This window comes from Pelophylax lessonae (assembly GCF_965119305.1).
Source record: "Pelophylax lessonae genome assembly, chromosome: 6".
Taxonomy (NCBI): Eukaryota; Metazoa; Chordata; class Amphibia; order Anura; family Ranidae; genus Pelophylax; species Pelophylax lessonae.
The window spans coordinates 296,335,271-296,349,738 of NC_138773.1; the positions used below are offsets into that span (position 1 = coordinate 296,335,271).

The 14,468-nt window shown below is 44.6% G+C and overlaps 1 protein-coding gene across 2 annotated transcripts in view; it reads right to left on the reverse strand.

Moving 5' to 3' along the window:
• Positions 1-14,468, reverse strand: part of TMEM198 (transmembrane protein 198) — a 92,634-nt gene that overhangs the window by 42,755 nt on the left and 35,411 nt on the right. For both annotated transcript variants that reach the window (XM_082260946.1, XM_082260947.1), the window contains exon 2: positions 4,288-4,545. In XM_082260946.1, the coding sequence (XP_082117072.1) occupies positions 4,288-4,450 (163 nt within the window). In that variant the 5' untranslated portion in view covers positions 4,451-4,545. The remainder of the gene's footprint in view (positions 1-4,287; positions 4,546-14,468) is intronic.

The following is a 14,468-nucleotide window of genomic DNA, read 5'->3' on the forward strand; positions in this document are numbered from 1 at the left end:
AATCTGGGATTTTCTTTTTCAATGATAATGGTAAACAGGACAAATAGAGAGGGGGAATCTTCCTAATGGGGGCACAGACAGCAATAAACACTGACAAGGGTTCTCATCCCTCTCTTCTCTATCCGAAACTTAAAAAAAAGTTTTGCCTTTAGTTATACTTTAGCCTTCCTCCCTTCCAAATTGTTATACTTCAACTTACAACTCCACCTTAAAGTGTTACTAAACCCAGGAGCCTGCATTCCCTATATCTGATCTCCCACAGTACACAGAACATGGAAATGCAATTATTTAGAAAATATAACCTGCTAAATACCTTTTCTCATCAGCAGTATATAGCATAGCTCCCAACTGTCCCTGATTTGGAACAACGTCCCTCTGTCCTCCTCATTTGTCCCTCATTTTTGCCTGATATGTATAGTTTTATAAAAAAAAATGCACTATTTATCTATCAAAAAGTGTTTCCCAGTGCCTAAACTTTCATCCAATTTCTAAATTGCTGCATTTGTAAATTTCAAAACCCAACATAAAGGAAAAGTAGTTGAAAAAAAAAGCACTTTAAAAAATGATTTTTTTTTTTGTATAACTCTCCTTTAACCACTTTAGCCCTGGAGGATTTGGCTGCTAAAGGACCAGGGGTTTTTTTGCGCTTTTTTACTGCGTGACTTTAACGGACAAATGCGCGGTCGTGCGACGCTGTACCTAAACGAATTTGACGTCCTTTTTTTCCCACAAACAGAGCTTTCTTTTGGTGGTATTTGATCACCTGTGCGATTTTTTGATCACGCGCTATAAACAAAAAAAGAGCGTAAATTTTGCAAAAATAACAATATTTTTCACATTTTTTTATATGAAATTCCCCCAAAAAAAAAGTAAAAATCAAAATTTTTTAACATTTTTCGGCCAATTTGTTTTATGCTACCTATGTTTGGTAAAAAAAATCGCAAAAAGCGTATTTTGATTGGTTTGCGCAAAAGTTATCGCGTTTACTAACAAAGGGAAAGATTTTTGTCATTTTTGGTGTTTTTTTTTTTAACGCGTAATGGCGGCGATCTGCGATTTTTTTTTCGGTACTGCGACATTGCGGCGGACAGATCGGACCCTTGACTGACATTTTTGACACTTTTGGGGTTACCAGTGACATTACTGCAGTAATCAGTGCTATACATATGCACTGTTACTGCAAAAATGACACTGGCAGGGAAGGGGTTAACTTTATTGGACAGGGAGGGGTTAAGTGTGTCCTAGGGGCGTGATTCTAACTGTGTAGGGACATTCCTATTGGTGTAAAAGCAAAGATCAACCGTTCTACATAGTAGAACGGACAGATCTTCACTTTTACACAGGGAGAACTGACAGGCAGCTTGTTTACACAAGCTGCTCTGTCTTTCTCCCTTCACAGGAGCGATCGCAGTGTGACTGGCGGACATCGAGTCCGCCGGTCACACGCACTGACTTGCCTGTGAACGAGCCGCGGCGGGCGCGCGCCTCGGCGGGCGCGCGCCCGCCCGCAATAGGCTCGCAAGTCAGTGACAGGCGAGTGACGTACCGATACGTCACTCTGCCTGGCCGGGGCTGACCGCCGCAGTATATAGTCGTGCGGCGGTCGGCAACCGGTTAAGGAGGCGTGCAATGGGGTGTGTCCTATGCTACATACTTTTGCCTTTAGATGTGCCTCGTTTTCATCTCTAAAAAGTTGGGAGGTAGTATATAGCAGTCTTATGTCTTCTATCAGTGTCTGGTTAAAGCTTGTAGGAGGAGTTTTCATTATAGTCTGACTGTCCAATGAGGCTGCAAGACCCCCGACCCTCTGTGTAGACAGTGCCGATTGGTCCTATACCAATCACATGCATCCTCCCAAGAAAAAAAAAAAAACTCTCTAGCAATACACACCAAACTGAGCATGTGCAGAGTGCCCTCGAGGCACTGTACTATCAGCAGATGGATTGGGGACAGTGGAAGAAGGGGAGGATCATAGAAGACAGGACCAAACAGCCTTTTTTACACCATGCAGAAGATTAACCCCTTAGGTTCCACAGTGAGTATAACAAGAATGCTTTACTGCACAGACTGATTTTACTGTTGTGGGTCTAGTAAAACTTTAACCACTTCCATACCGGGCCATTGTAAAATGACGCTGGCAGGAAGGGCTCGTCAATCCGGGCGGACGTCATATTGCGGCCGCCCGCTCTCCTCGCTACTGCGCGCCCAGCGCGGCGATCAGGGATGAGGCTCGTCACTCGGACTGAGCCCATCCCCGATCAAGGTAAACAGCCAATGAAATTGGCTGTTTACCACGTGATCGGCTGTGTCAATCACAGCCGTTCACATGAGCGGCTCAAGCACGAGCCGCTCGATCTCTCCTCAATACACAGCCGGTCACAGAATGTCAACAGAGAACACGGTAACTAGCTGTCACCGTGTTCTCCTCCTCACACACTGATCCTGTGTGAGGAGGAGATTGTGTTAACAGCTAGTTACCGATTACAGTGCACCCCAAACACACTGATTGCCCCCCCAATAAAGAGGACCTGTCACTAGCCCATCAAAGTACCTGTCACCAGGTTCTGATACCAAGGATGGGGCACTATTCCTCCAGCTGACAACAGCAATGTGGTATAAATCCTCCCACTAACACCAATAATTGGGTACTATTCCTTTTATTGACACCAACAATGGGGTAAAACTCCTTCCACTGATATAAATGATGGAACACTATTCCTCACACTGATACCAAAGGTGGGACACTGTTCCCTCCAATGACACCATCAATGGGCCACTATTCCTCCCATTTTTCTCTATCCTTTATAGCAGAAGTCTTCAAACTGCAGCCTGTGGACCAGATGCAGGCCTTTGCTTGCCCTTATCTGGCTTTTGGGGCACTGTTCCTTCTACTGACACCAACAATGGAGCCTTATTCTTCCCTCTGATAAAAATGATGGAAAACTATTTCACTGACACCAAAGATGGGGCACTATTCTTCTCACTGATATCAACAATGGGGCACTATTCTTCCCACTGACACTGATAGGGCACTATTCCTCCCACTGACACTGATGGGGCACTATTCCTCCCACTGACACTGATGGGGCACTATTCCTCCCACTGACACTAATGGGGCACTATTCCTCCCACTGACACTGATGGGGCACTATTCCTCCCACTGACACTGATGGGGCACTATTCCTCCCACTGACACTGATGGGGCACTATTCCTCCCACTGACACTGATAGGGCACTATTCCTCCCACTGACACTGATGGGGCACTATTCCTCCCACTGACACTGAAAGGGCACTATTCCTCCCACTGACACTGATGGGGCACTATTCCTCCCACTGACACTAATGGGGCACTATTCCTCCCACTGACACTGATGGGGCACTATTCCTCCCACTGACACTGATGGGGCACTATTCCTCCCACTGACACTGATGGGGCACTATTCCTCCCACTGACACTGATGGGGCACTATTCCTCCCACTGACACTGATGGGGCACTATTCCTCCCACTGACACTGATGGGGCACTATTCCTCCCACTGACACTGATGGGGCACTATTCCTCCCACTGACACTGATGGGGCACTATTCCTCCCACTGACACTGATGGGGCACTATTCCTCCCACTGACACTGATGGGGCATTATTCCTCTCACTCATATTATAGACGGGGAACTATTCCTCCCACAAACACAAACAATAAGGTGCTATTCCTATCACTGACACCAAAGATGGGGCACTATTCCTCCTACTGACACCCACAATGGGGCATTATTCCTTTCACTGATACCAACAATAGAGCACTATTCTTCCCACTGAAATAAATGATGGAGTACTTTTCCTCCCAATGACAACAAAGAATGGGCACTATTCCTCCCATTAATACCAATCACTGACCACAGGAACTATATAATTTTTTTGCTTCAACTGACCAATGACCATCAAGCCTGAGGCATTTTCTACTCCCACTGCCCACAGCCCGTCCCCCCTAAAGTCTGAAGGACAGTAAACTGGCCCATTGTTTAGAATGTTTGTAGATCCCTGGATTAGCTAATATTGCCAAACAGTCATCATCATGTAACATTAATGGTGTGCTTAAGGGGTGCTTGAGGTACTGGCAAATACTGTTTATAGGATTGCCTATCCCATTCTCGTGTTCTATATCTATGTTTAATGATTGGTTATGAACATACTGTTCAGATACAAGCTACTTGATGATATGTTCAGCTATGTGTGACAAACAAAAATTGAAATATAAAGTGATGGACAGTTTCTCCAGACATACTCACCAAAAAAGCAATAGATGATCCCGAAAAGGCAGCACATGGCACAGACCACAGAGGGCACCACCTGGTACCTCCTCTCAATCTCCTGCTCGCATTGTGGTGGCCAATCCTGCCCTGGCTCCGGAGCAAACTGCTTGAAGGGAAGGGTTTGCATAGTGGCGGTCATGTCCCCAGGAGGAGATACAGGATGTCCAGGTGTGATTGTTCTTCACAAATCCGTATTACGGAGCCAATTCCATGTACAAAACTTTATCGCTGGTCCTATAAGAGGTGACGAAAGACAAATAAATTAAAAGTTAACATGGTAAGAAGAAAAAAATAGAACAGTGCAAATTCAATACAGGTCATTACTTCGTATGAGATTGGTCAGAAAATCCAACCAAAGTCCACAGCCAAGACCAGCAAAAATCAAATCCAACTTTACTGAGTGATCACCCGGCCGCTGTTGAAAAAGGTTTCGGCTAGCCCACAGACAAGCGAATGTTTCCCAATCCTGTCGTTATTTGCCTATTAGACAATCATCTCATGTTTATGGATTGCCTAAAGCCCCGTACACACGTACCGATGGTCGGCTTACAAATGTTCCTCTTTTCTCCCCGGGATGTCGGTGTCTGCTGAAAAGTGCAAAGACAGCACAAGGACAGCACAAGAATTTTGTCCGCCGACTGCAGAAGTGATGTCATGTAATGGTTAACTTTCCCTGTGTTTTCTATTTTCTGAGCATGCCCAGTCTTGCAAATCTGCGGTCTGTCGGCCGAATTGTGTACTGACAGGCGAACAATCGTCCGTTCTGGTGTCGGCATACAAATATTTTCATGTTTGCACGAAAGACTTTTGTCCGCGGATTGTGCGCAGACATCTGTCGGAGGCACCATACTAACACGCGTACAATCGGCAGATCCTTCGTCCACCGACGTTTGTATGCCGACGATCGGTACGTGTGTACGGGCCTTTAGACTACAAAGAATCACACACAATCTGATTGTTTGATCTCCCATCAACTATATGGTGCAAAAATCTGCTTGATTGGATATAGGTTGATTGGATAGATGAGGTAGGTTCTCATAATACATAGTAACGGCAAATCTGAGGTTGACTGTAAAAGGATTGTAATATGGATTGTAATATGGATGGTGACCGTAAAGCCGGACATAGAAGATTCAATCCCTATATGGACCTGGAGGCATTCTGTACACAGTGTACGAAACGCCCCCAGTAATGTCATTTCCTGCTTGTGTGATTGGCTCGCTGATTTTCCCAGAAGTCTGCACTAAGACACAAGTCAGATTTTGGGCATCCCCTGCAACAAAAATGTCATTTTTGGTGAGGTACTCTCAAAGGGAAATCACGTCTAAAGGTATGCAAACCCTGCCGCTTTCCTCATTAGAACCCTGCAAGTGCAGCAGCTGATTGCTAATTATAAAGTCACTCCTTGCAGCTTCACGACTGGTTCCTTACTGTGTATGCGCGAAGCGCGCTGTGCATTATGAATGGTGTAGCGGCAGGCGAAGGAGGAGGGAGGCCAGCCTTGTGACGTACTTCACTGCAGCCGAGTCCGCCAGAAGTGAGGATGCGTAATTGTCAAAAATAGGTACCGCTCCCCCTCCCCCCAAAAGGTGCCAAATGTGGCACCGGAGGGGGGAGCAATCAGATAAGCGGAAGTTCCACTTTTGGATGGAAGTCCGCTTTAAAGAGTAACTCCACTTTTGTTGAGAAAAAAAACTTCCCTTCTAGGTGATCCATGCATGTTGCAGAAATGTGATCAAACTTTGTTGCCAATTCCTACCATTTGTTATTCTGAAGAAATACCTTTTGTTTGTTTGTTTGTGTTCATGTGTAAAGAGAATGTGAATAGGCTTCACTGCTGGGTTACCGGCAATGGGGATGGCAGCACCTGACAACTGATAAAAACATCGGCTGTGATGCTGACATCTCTGGATTCCAGGACAGGTAAGTGTCCTAATATTAAAAGTCAGCAGCTGCAGTATGTGTACAGTATGTGTAGCTGCTGACTTTTAATTTTTTCTGGCGGCAGAACTCAGTTTTAACCACTTTAGCCCCAGCCCTATTTCGGACAAGTTAAAATCAGTATTTTTTCCTAGGAAACTACTTAGAACCCCCAAACATTATATATATATTTTTTTTAGCAAAGACTCTGGAGAATAAAATGTCGGTCATTGCAATATTTTTTGTCACGCGGTATTTGCGCAGCGGTCTTTAAAACGCCTTTTTTTTTGGGGAAAAATTTTGAAAAATCACATTTCACTGCATTTAAAAAAACTAAACAGTAAAGATAGCCCATTTTTTTTTGTATATTGTGAAATATGATGTCACGCAGAGTAAATAGATACCCAACATGTTACGGTTTAAAATTGCGCACACCCGTGGAATGGTGACAAACTACAGTCAATAGAAATCTCAATAGGCGACGCTTTAAAAAATTTTAACGGTTACCAGTTTAGAGTTGGAGTGTAGCTCTTTTTTTAAATTATTGCTCACGCTCTGGCGATCGCGGCGATACCTCACATGTGTGGTTTGAACAGTGATTTCAATCTCGGCTCCACTTCCATATACGTTTTCTTTCGTGCACGAGCTAACGGCGACGGGGGTGGCTAAAATTTATTTATTTTTTTCCTATTTATTTTATTCTTTTTTTAACTTTATCACAGGTTTTTTTAAAAAAAAAAAATCTGATCACTTTTTTTGCTGTCACAAGCAATGTAAACATCCCTTGTGATAGCAATATGCAGTGACAGGACTCTTTATGGAGGGATCGAGGGTCTTAAAGACCCTAGACCCCCTCCACTACACCTCCATTTATTCAAAACGCAGAAAACGGCATTTTTGAATACACTCGTTTTTTGAATCTGCCGCCTTTAGCAGCAGAGTAACCCGGACGTGACGTCATGGACGCCGCCTCCGGGTTACGTCACTGGAGACCCAATCAAAGCCACATCCGGCTTAGATCGGGACTCCATCCAGCCGGCAGACGTGTGGGACAGGAGACCCGGGCAAGGGAGACCCGCTTGCCGGGGTAACGATCAAGAGGCTCCCGAGTCGCATCGGTCATTACCGCCGGAAAGTCGACCGACGACTCTAAACAACGGTACCGGGTGATGCCTCTAGCTAGAGGCATCACCCCGGTATAACCCCGCAAAGTCAGCCGACGTAAATATACGTTACTTTGTGGTAAGTGGTTAAGACAGTATGCACTCAGGGAAGAATGCTCAGAGCACAGACTGCTTGCGTTCCAAGCATTTGCCCTTGGGGCATACTGCCCTAAACCCTAGTAGCCCTCAGTCTACTGTTCAGACGCAGCAGCTTTCAGCCTCTCATAGAATTTTGTAGCCTGCCACCATTAGGGTTAGAGAGTGGGCCTGTTTTCTCTGCCCACACCAAAATGTCGGAGTCCCCAGCACCCGGACTAAATACCAGTGTGAACAAGGCCTTTAATGTTTTACTAAATGCTGCTTCAAATGAGAAGGCATAGCACAGGGATGGGTGGAGCCAGGTTATCTATGCAGTAATAGTCTCCGCCTCTGAGGGGCGTGTGAAAAGCCTATGACTTCTGACCTCTGAGCTGTGCAGCCTGCAGTGCTCAAACCAAGAGGTCATAGAGAATCTCTGGTCCTCCTGCTACGTCTGCAGGGAAAATATTCAAAAAGCCGCAAGAAACACATATTGGTAAAACTGGCTGTGGATTACTCTTTTTTTTGATCAGCCAGGGGACTGATTGATAAAAACGAACCTGATTCCCCCCATCCACACCAGCAAGAATACACTGATCAGAGCTGCAGCTGACTGGTCGAAAAAAAATTTACCAACAGTCCCATTCGAGAGGAGTCGATCATTATATCGACTCCTCTCCAATGGGAATGGCCACAGATGGATACAATTTTGGCTGGACCCTACGGAACTGGCCACATTTTGATCCATCTATGGCCAGCTTAAATATGTACACATGTACTATTGTAAAGCGGATCTTCACCCATTTTTTTTTTTACTTGGGTCCTCTGCATCCCACCCACCCTCCACTGCACATATATTGGGTTCTTTTTTTTTACTGTTTTTTTTTTTATTAATATTTGGCCCACCCCTTCATTCTCCGTCAATCACCCAGGCACCAAGACATCATTGCCCCTTCTGGGATTTGTGACGTTCATATCCCAGGAGGACCTGGAAACCCCAAAAGGTCATCCATTCATTAATGGAGGAAGGGGGCAGGCCCAGCAGCGCGTCATCGGTAGAAGCTGGAAGAGCCAGCGCTGCCTCCTGATGATGTCACCAAGGAACATGGCGGCGCAGGACCCAGCGGTGGCTGCAGAGCAGAGGATCTCAGTAGGACAACGCTGGATCCTCTGTGTGGATGAGTTTTTCAACTGTGGCCATCTCAGCATCAGGTAAGAAGAAGAAGAAGAAAAGAAAATAATAGAGAGGAGGTTGAAATTCCTCTTTAACTTACATTTTCAGTGTTTTGTAAAGAAAGAGACTTCAGTTCTGTTGAACAGGTGTTGAGATAAGATCATAGCTACACAGGAAGTCATTTGTTTTCAATGAGTCGGCTGACTTCACAGATTGTATTGTGAGAAGGTGCAGTAAAGCACAACCATTGCAAAGCACTGCAAAAGCAGGAAGCAAAAAATGCACGAGTAATGAGGAAATAATAAATTATTGAAATCTTCAAATAAAACAAGTTAAAAGAAAAAGCATTATTATACACATCAAAAATATTATTTACAGCAGACTGATCCCTTTTAGGCCCCTTTCACACATGCGGACCGTTCAGATCCGCCTGTCAGTTTTTCAGGCAGATCTCAACGGATGCCCCATGCATCTCTATGGGGAAGTGGATGTCAGCAGAGACATGTCCGCTGACATCCGATCCAATCTTGTTTGTCAAATCAGGACGGATGGAAACCCTATTTTCCATCCGTCTGGCGGATCGGGTGAGAACGGACAGGCGGTCCATTCTCATCTGATTCCCCCATAGAGAACAGCGGGGATCTGACACCTCCGTCTCTGCACACAGAGCGGAGACGGAGCTGTCATCCGCCTGCTCAGTGGGGATTGGCGGATCGATCCACCGCTGAGCAGAACGGCTCAGTATGAAAGGAGCCTTACATTTATATCTAAATTATGTCAATAAAAAAATATTTTTCCAAAGACCAGGCCTCTTTCTGACATTTGTTGTTTTTCAAGTTAAAATCAGTATCTTTTGCTATAAAATTACTTAGAACATTATATATTTTTTTATTTAGCAGAGACCGTAGAGAAAAAATGGAGATTGTTGCAATATTTTATGTCACATCGTGTTTGCGCAGCAGTCTTAGAGCCGGTTCACACTACCGTGGCACGACTTCGGGGGCGACCTGTGAAGTTGTGTGCACCGCGACTTTGGCGCGACTTGCACGGACTTCATATAATGAATGTCAATGCAAGTCGCTCCGAAGAAGTTAATGAACTATTTTCTAAGTCGGATCAACTTGAGTCGCTCCTATTAGAACGGTTCCCGTAGCACTGCATGGACTGCGACTTCTCAGGCTGACCAGTCGCCTGACAAGTCACGGTAGCGCGAATGGGCGCTTAGAAACGCAATTTTGTTTGAAAAAAATACACGTTTTTAATAAAAAAAACAGTAAAGTAAAAGCCCAATTTTTTGGTATAATGTGAAAGATGATGTTATGCCGCGTACATAGATACCTAACATGTTATGCTTTCAAAATTGTGCATGGTCGTTGAATGGCAACAAACTACGGTACTTAAAAAGCTCCATAGGAAACGTTTTTTCCAAATTTTTTTTTACAGGTTACCTGTTTAGAGTTACAGAGGCGTTCACTTCAAACTCGGAAGGAACGGGGCCCTTTAAATTATTTTTTTTTTATTTATTTTACTTTTTATTTTTACACTGTCCTTTTTTTTATCACTTTTATTCCTATTACATGGCATGTAAACATCCCTTGTAATAGAAATAAGAAAAAAAAAGCAGGACAGGGCCTCTTTATTGCGAGATCTGGGGTCAAAAAGACCTCAGATCTCACATTTACACCTAAAAAAAAAAATTACATTTTATATTTACAAAAAAAATATATATAATAGCCCTTTAAGTCCCCGTTCACACTGGGGCGACCTGTGAGGCGACCTGGTCGCCTCACAGGTCGCCGTAGGTCGCCTTCCATAGGGAAGCTGCGGACCCGTTCTAATAGGAGCGACACAAGTCGCTCCGACTTAGAAAAAGGGTCCGGAGCTTCTTTGGGGCGACCCAGAGCGACCGTCATAGACTTCAATGTTATGAAGTCCGTGCCGGCCGCTCCGAGGTCGCGGCGCGCTGCTGGCACCGCGACCTCGGAGGTCGCCCCGGGAAGTCGGATCGCCCCAGTGTGAACGGGGCCTACGACCGTTAGGCCGGAAGTGACCTCAGATGTGGCTCTGGTCCTCAAAGGCATGAAGTTGAGTGGAGGCCATCTTGTCCAAACTTGACTTCCTACCCATCACTCCAGTGGATCGGACAGTTTCCCCCTTTACCGACAGCTCTGGTAGGCAGGGAAACGATCGGGAAGCGGAGGGGGGGGGGGGGGTGCACCTCTCCCACTGCCTATAAAAGTGATCCTGTGGAGAATCCGCCACCAGGACCTCTTTTATTGGAAGCTGAATCGCCCACTGTATAAAAAAATACCGGGGTTATGGCAGCTATCTGCTGCCATAACAACGGTATATAACGTAAAAATGATAATGTATATATACAGTGGTCAGACCGGAAGTGGTTAAAAGCCCAATAGATGGCTGATTTTTTTTTTTTTTAAAATGCACTTTTCTCTTAATGAATATTTTGCTTACTACCCTCCAGTTCTCTGTGTTGGCAGAGCTGAGTAACAGCCACACCTCTCAGCCTGGTTCACACTATTGCAGGTGGTTGCGGGTGCAGGAATCGCACCTGTTCCTGCACCTGCAACAACCTGCAGCCAAAATGCGCTGCTGTAAAAAAAACACACAGGGCTGCCATGCATTCTTAATGGCACCCCCACGCATCTAAAAAGCAGAGCGCGTTTGCAGGTGTGGGAACCGCCAGGTAAATTTCCCAGCTGCTGCGTTTTGGAAAATGCTGCAGGAATCTTTTTCCTGCATGAAACGCAGGCACAGCAACCCATTTAAACAAATGGGCTGCAGCCTGCAGACCCGCGATAGTGTTAACGAGGCCTTAGCGACTTTATTGTAGAGAGGGGCAATGGGACATGTCCGGCATGGTTTGTGTTGATTACTTAGTGCACTGCATTTAAAGCTGACCATACATGGATCAAAATTTGGCCGGTTCAGCAGGGACTGGCTGAATTTTGATCCCTGTATGGCCACTGTGGTTGAACATATATGTCGATCTACCTGTGATCAATCAACTTCTGTGCAACCTCCCTGTTGCAGAAAAGCTGCTCAATCAGCCCAAGAGGGCTGATCTGTGTATTCTGACGGTGGGAAGTCTCAAAGACACAGTGGGGAGGAATGCTCCATCCACCTCTAATGTGTGGATGGGGGAATCGAGCCAGTTTTTTCATTAAATAGCTGGTTGAATGGAAAAAACTGGCCTATGTATGGCTAGCTTTACTCTGATCCCTAATATCCTGCACAGTATAGGTTTACACTTGTGAAGGTCGGGAACGCTTGCAAAATTGCGCGCTTTCCCGACCCGCAGACAAACTGAGCTGCTCTTTAGCAGATGCACACGGGTGCCGTTAATTCCTAATGCTCCTGCACCATATGATTTTAATAAAATAAGCAGGGACTTTTTTTCCCTGCATTTCTGTGGGTAGGGCCACCCACTGAAATGAACTCACAGAACACAGGTTACGCAAGTGTGAACCTAGAGTTATTTAGACACCTGGCATAACTACTGTAAGAAAAGTGGGGGTAAAATTAAGAAGTATCCGTCTGACTGAATATCTACTTCTGTGACTTCAATTGGGCACTAAAAACTTGTTTTAATAAATTAATAATGGAAAGGTTGACTGTAGGGTTGCACTGATGCCGGTATTGGTGCCGATGCTAAGCATTTGCGCGAGTATCGGTACTCGTGCAAATGCACCAATATCTGAAACCGATACATTCAGGCTTGGTTCTTTCAGCTGTCAGTGGGATTGCCCCACTAACAGCTGAAATGTAAATAAAAAAAATAAAGCTGGCAATCATCAGTTGTTAAGGAGCAGGGCTGCCAGGTCCTTAACAACCGATGACTCATTTAGCTGTCAATGGGGTTCCCCTGTTGACAGCTGAAGTATTAAAGAAGTCTGGTGTCTTGTCGGATAGTGCCCCTCGTTGGATAGTGCCTCTGACGGACTGCGCATGCGTGATAAATGACGTCACTCCAGCTGACTGCTCTGCTCAGCCAGGGTTTACGTCATTATTGCACATGCGCAGTCCGTCGGAGGCACTATCCGACGGTAGATAGAGAGCGGAGGATTATTGCGTATGCGTAGTCCGTCGGAGGCACTATCCGACGGTAGATAGAGAGCGGACAGAATCTATTGTCAGATTCTGCCTCGCTCTCTGCACTATGGGGACGGATCGGATTACAGTGCAGCCTATGCTTATGTGAGGAATGGCGGGAATATTTACTGATAGAGAACACAAAAACACAGCTCTTTGTGTTCTCTATCAGTAAATATTCCCGCCATTCCTCACATAAGCATAGGCTGCACTGTAATCCGATCCGTCCCCATAGTGCAGAGAGCGAGGCAGAATCTGACAATAGATTCTCTCCCCTCCTCCGCTCTCTATCTACCCTCGGATAGTGCCTCCGACGGACTGCGCATGTCAGTGTCATCACCGCCAGCACAGCTGATCTGAGCAGTCAGCTGCGGTGACGTCAGTCCGTCTGAGGCACAATCGACACGACACCGGCATTAGAGCTGTCAAAAAATAAGCAGCCAGGCAATGTTTATCAACAACATTGCTCAGCGGCTGAAACACTAAGATAAAAAGAAACATTGTTTCTTTTTGTATCTTTCTATTTCTTCATCTACAGATCAAAGGGATGAACTTCATCTGCAGATTAAGTCATTTTAAAACAACCTGTCAAGTAAAGAAAAACATTTTTTTGTGTTTTTTATTTTTAAATGTTCCTCTGTTTAACCACTTGATAACCCTTAATTTAGTAGAATCAGCCCTATTTAACTCACTATTCTCCTCCATTTAATTATTATTTTCCTGCTGATTTTTTTTTTACTTCTATTTTATAAGCTAATATTAATTGAAACTTTTTTTTTTTGTTTGCTTTGTTTGGTAATATTTTTACACCTTTAACATATACAGTGGGGATCGAAAGTTTGGGCACCCCAGGTAAAAATTTGTATTAATGTGCATAAAGAAGCCAAGGAAAGATGGAAAAATCTCCAAAAGGCATCAAATTACAGATTAGACATTCTTATAATATGTCAACAAAAGTTAGATTTTATTTCCATCATTTATACTTTCAAAATAACAGAAAACAAAAAAATGACATCTGCAAAAGTTTGGGCACCCTGCAGAGTTAATATCTTGTACTGCCCCCTTTGGCAAGTATCACAGCTTGTAAACACTTTTTGTAGACAGCCGAGAGTCTTTCAATTCTTGTTTGAGGTATCTTTGCCCATTCTTCCTTACAAAAGTCTTCCAGTTCTTTGAGATTTCTGGGCTGTCTGTCACGCACTGCTCTTTTAAGGTCTATCCATAGATTTTCAATTATGTTGAGGTCAGGAGATTGTGAAGGCCATGGCAAAACCTTCAGTTTACGCCTCTTGATGTAATCCCCCGTGGATTTCGAGGTGTGTTTAGGATCATTATCCATTTGTAGAAGCCATCCTCTCTTTAACTTCAGCTTTTTCACAGATGGCATCAAGTTACCATCCAAAATTTGCTGAAATTTTATTGAATCCATTTTTCCTTCTACTCGTGAGATGTTCCCTGTGCCACTGGCTGCAATACAACCCCAAAGCATGATTGATCCACCCCCATGCTTAACAGTTGGACAGAGGTTCTTTTCATTAAATTCTGTGCCCCTTCTTCTTCAAACTTACCTTTGCTCATTCCGGCCAAAAAGTAAAATTTTAACCTCATCAGTCCACAGAACTTGTTTCCAAAATGCATCAGGCTTGTCTTAATGTTCATTTGCAAAGTTCAAACGCTGATTTTTGTGGTGAGGACGTAGAAGAGGTTTTCTT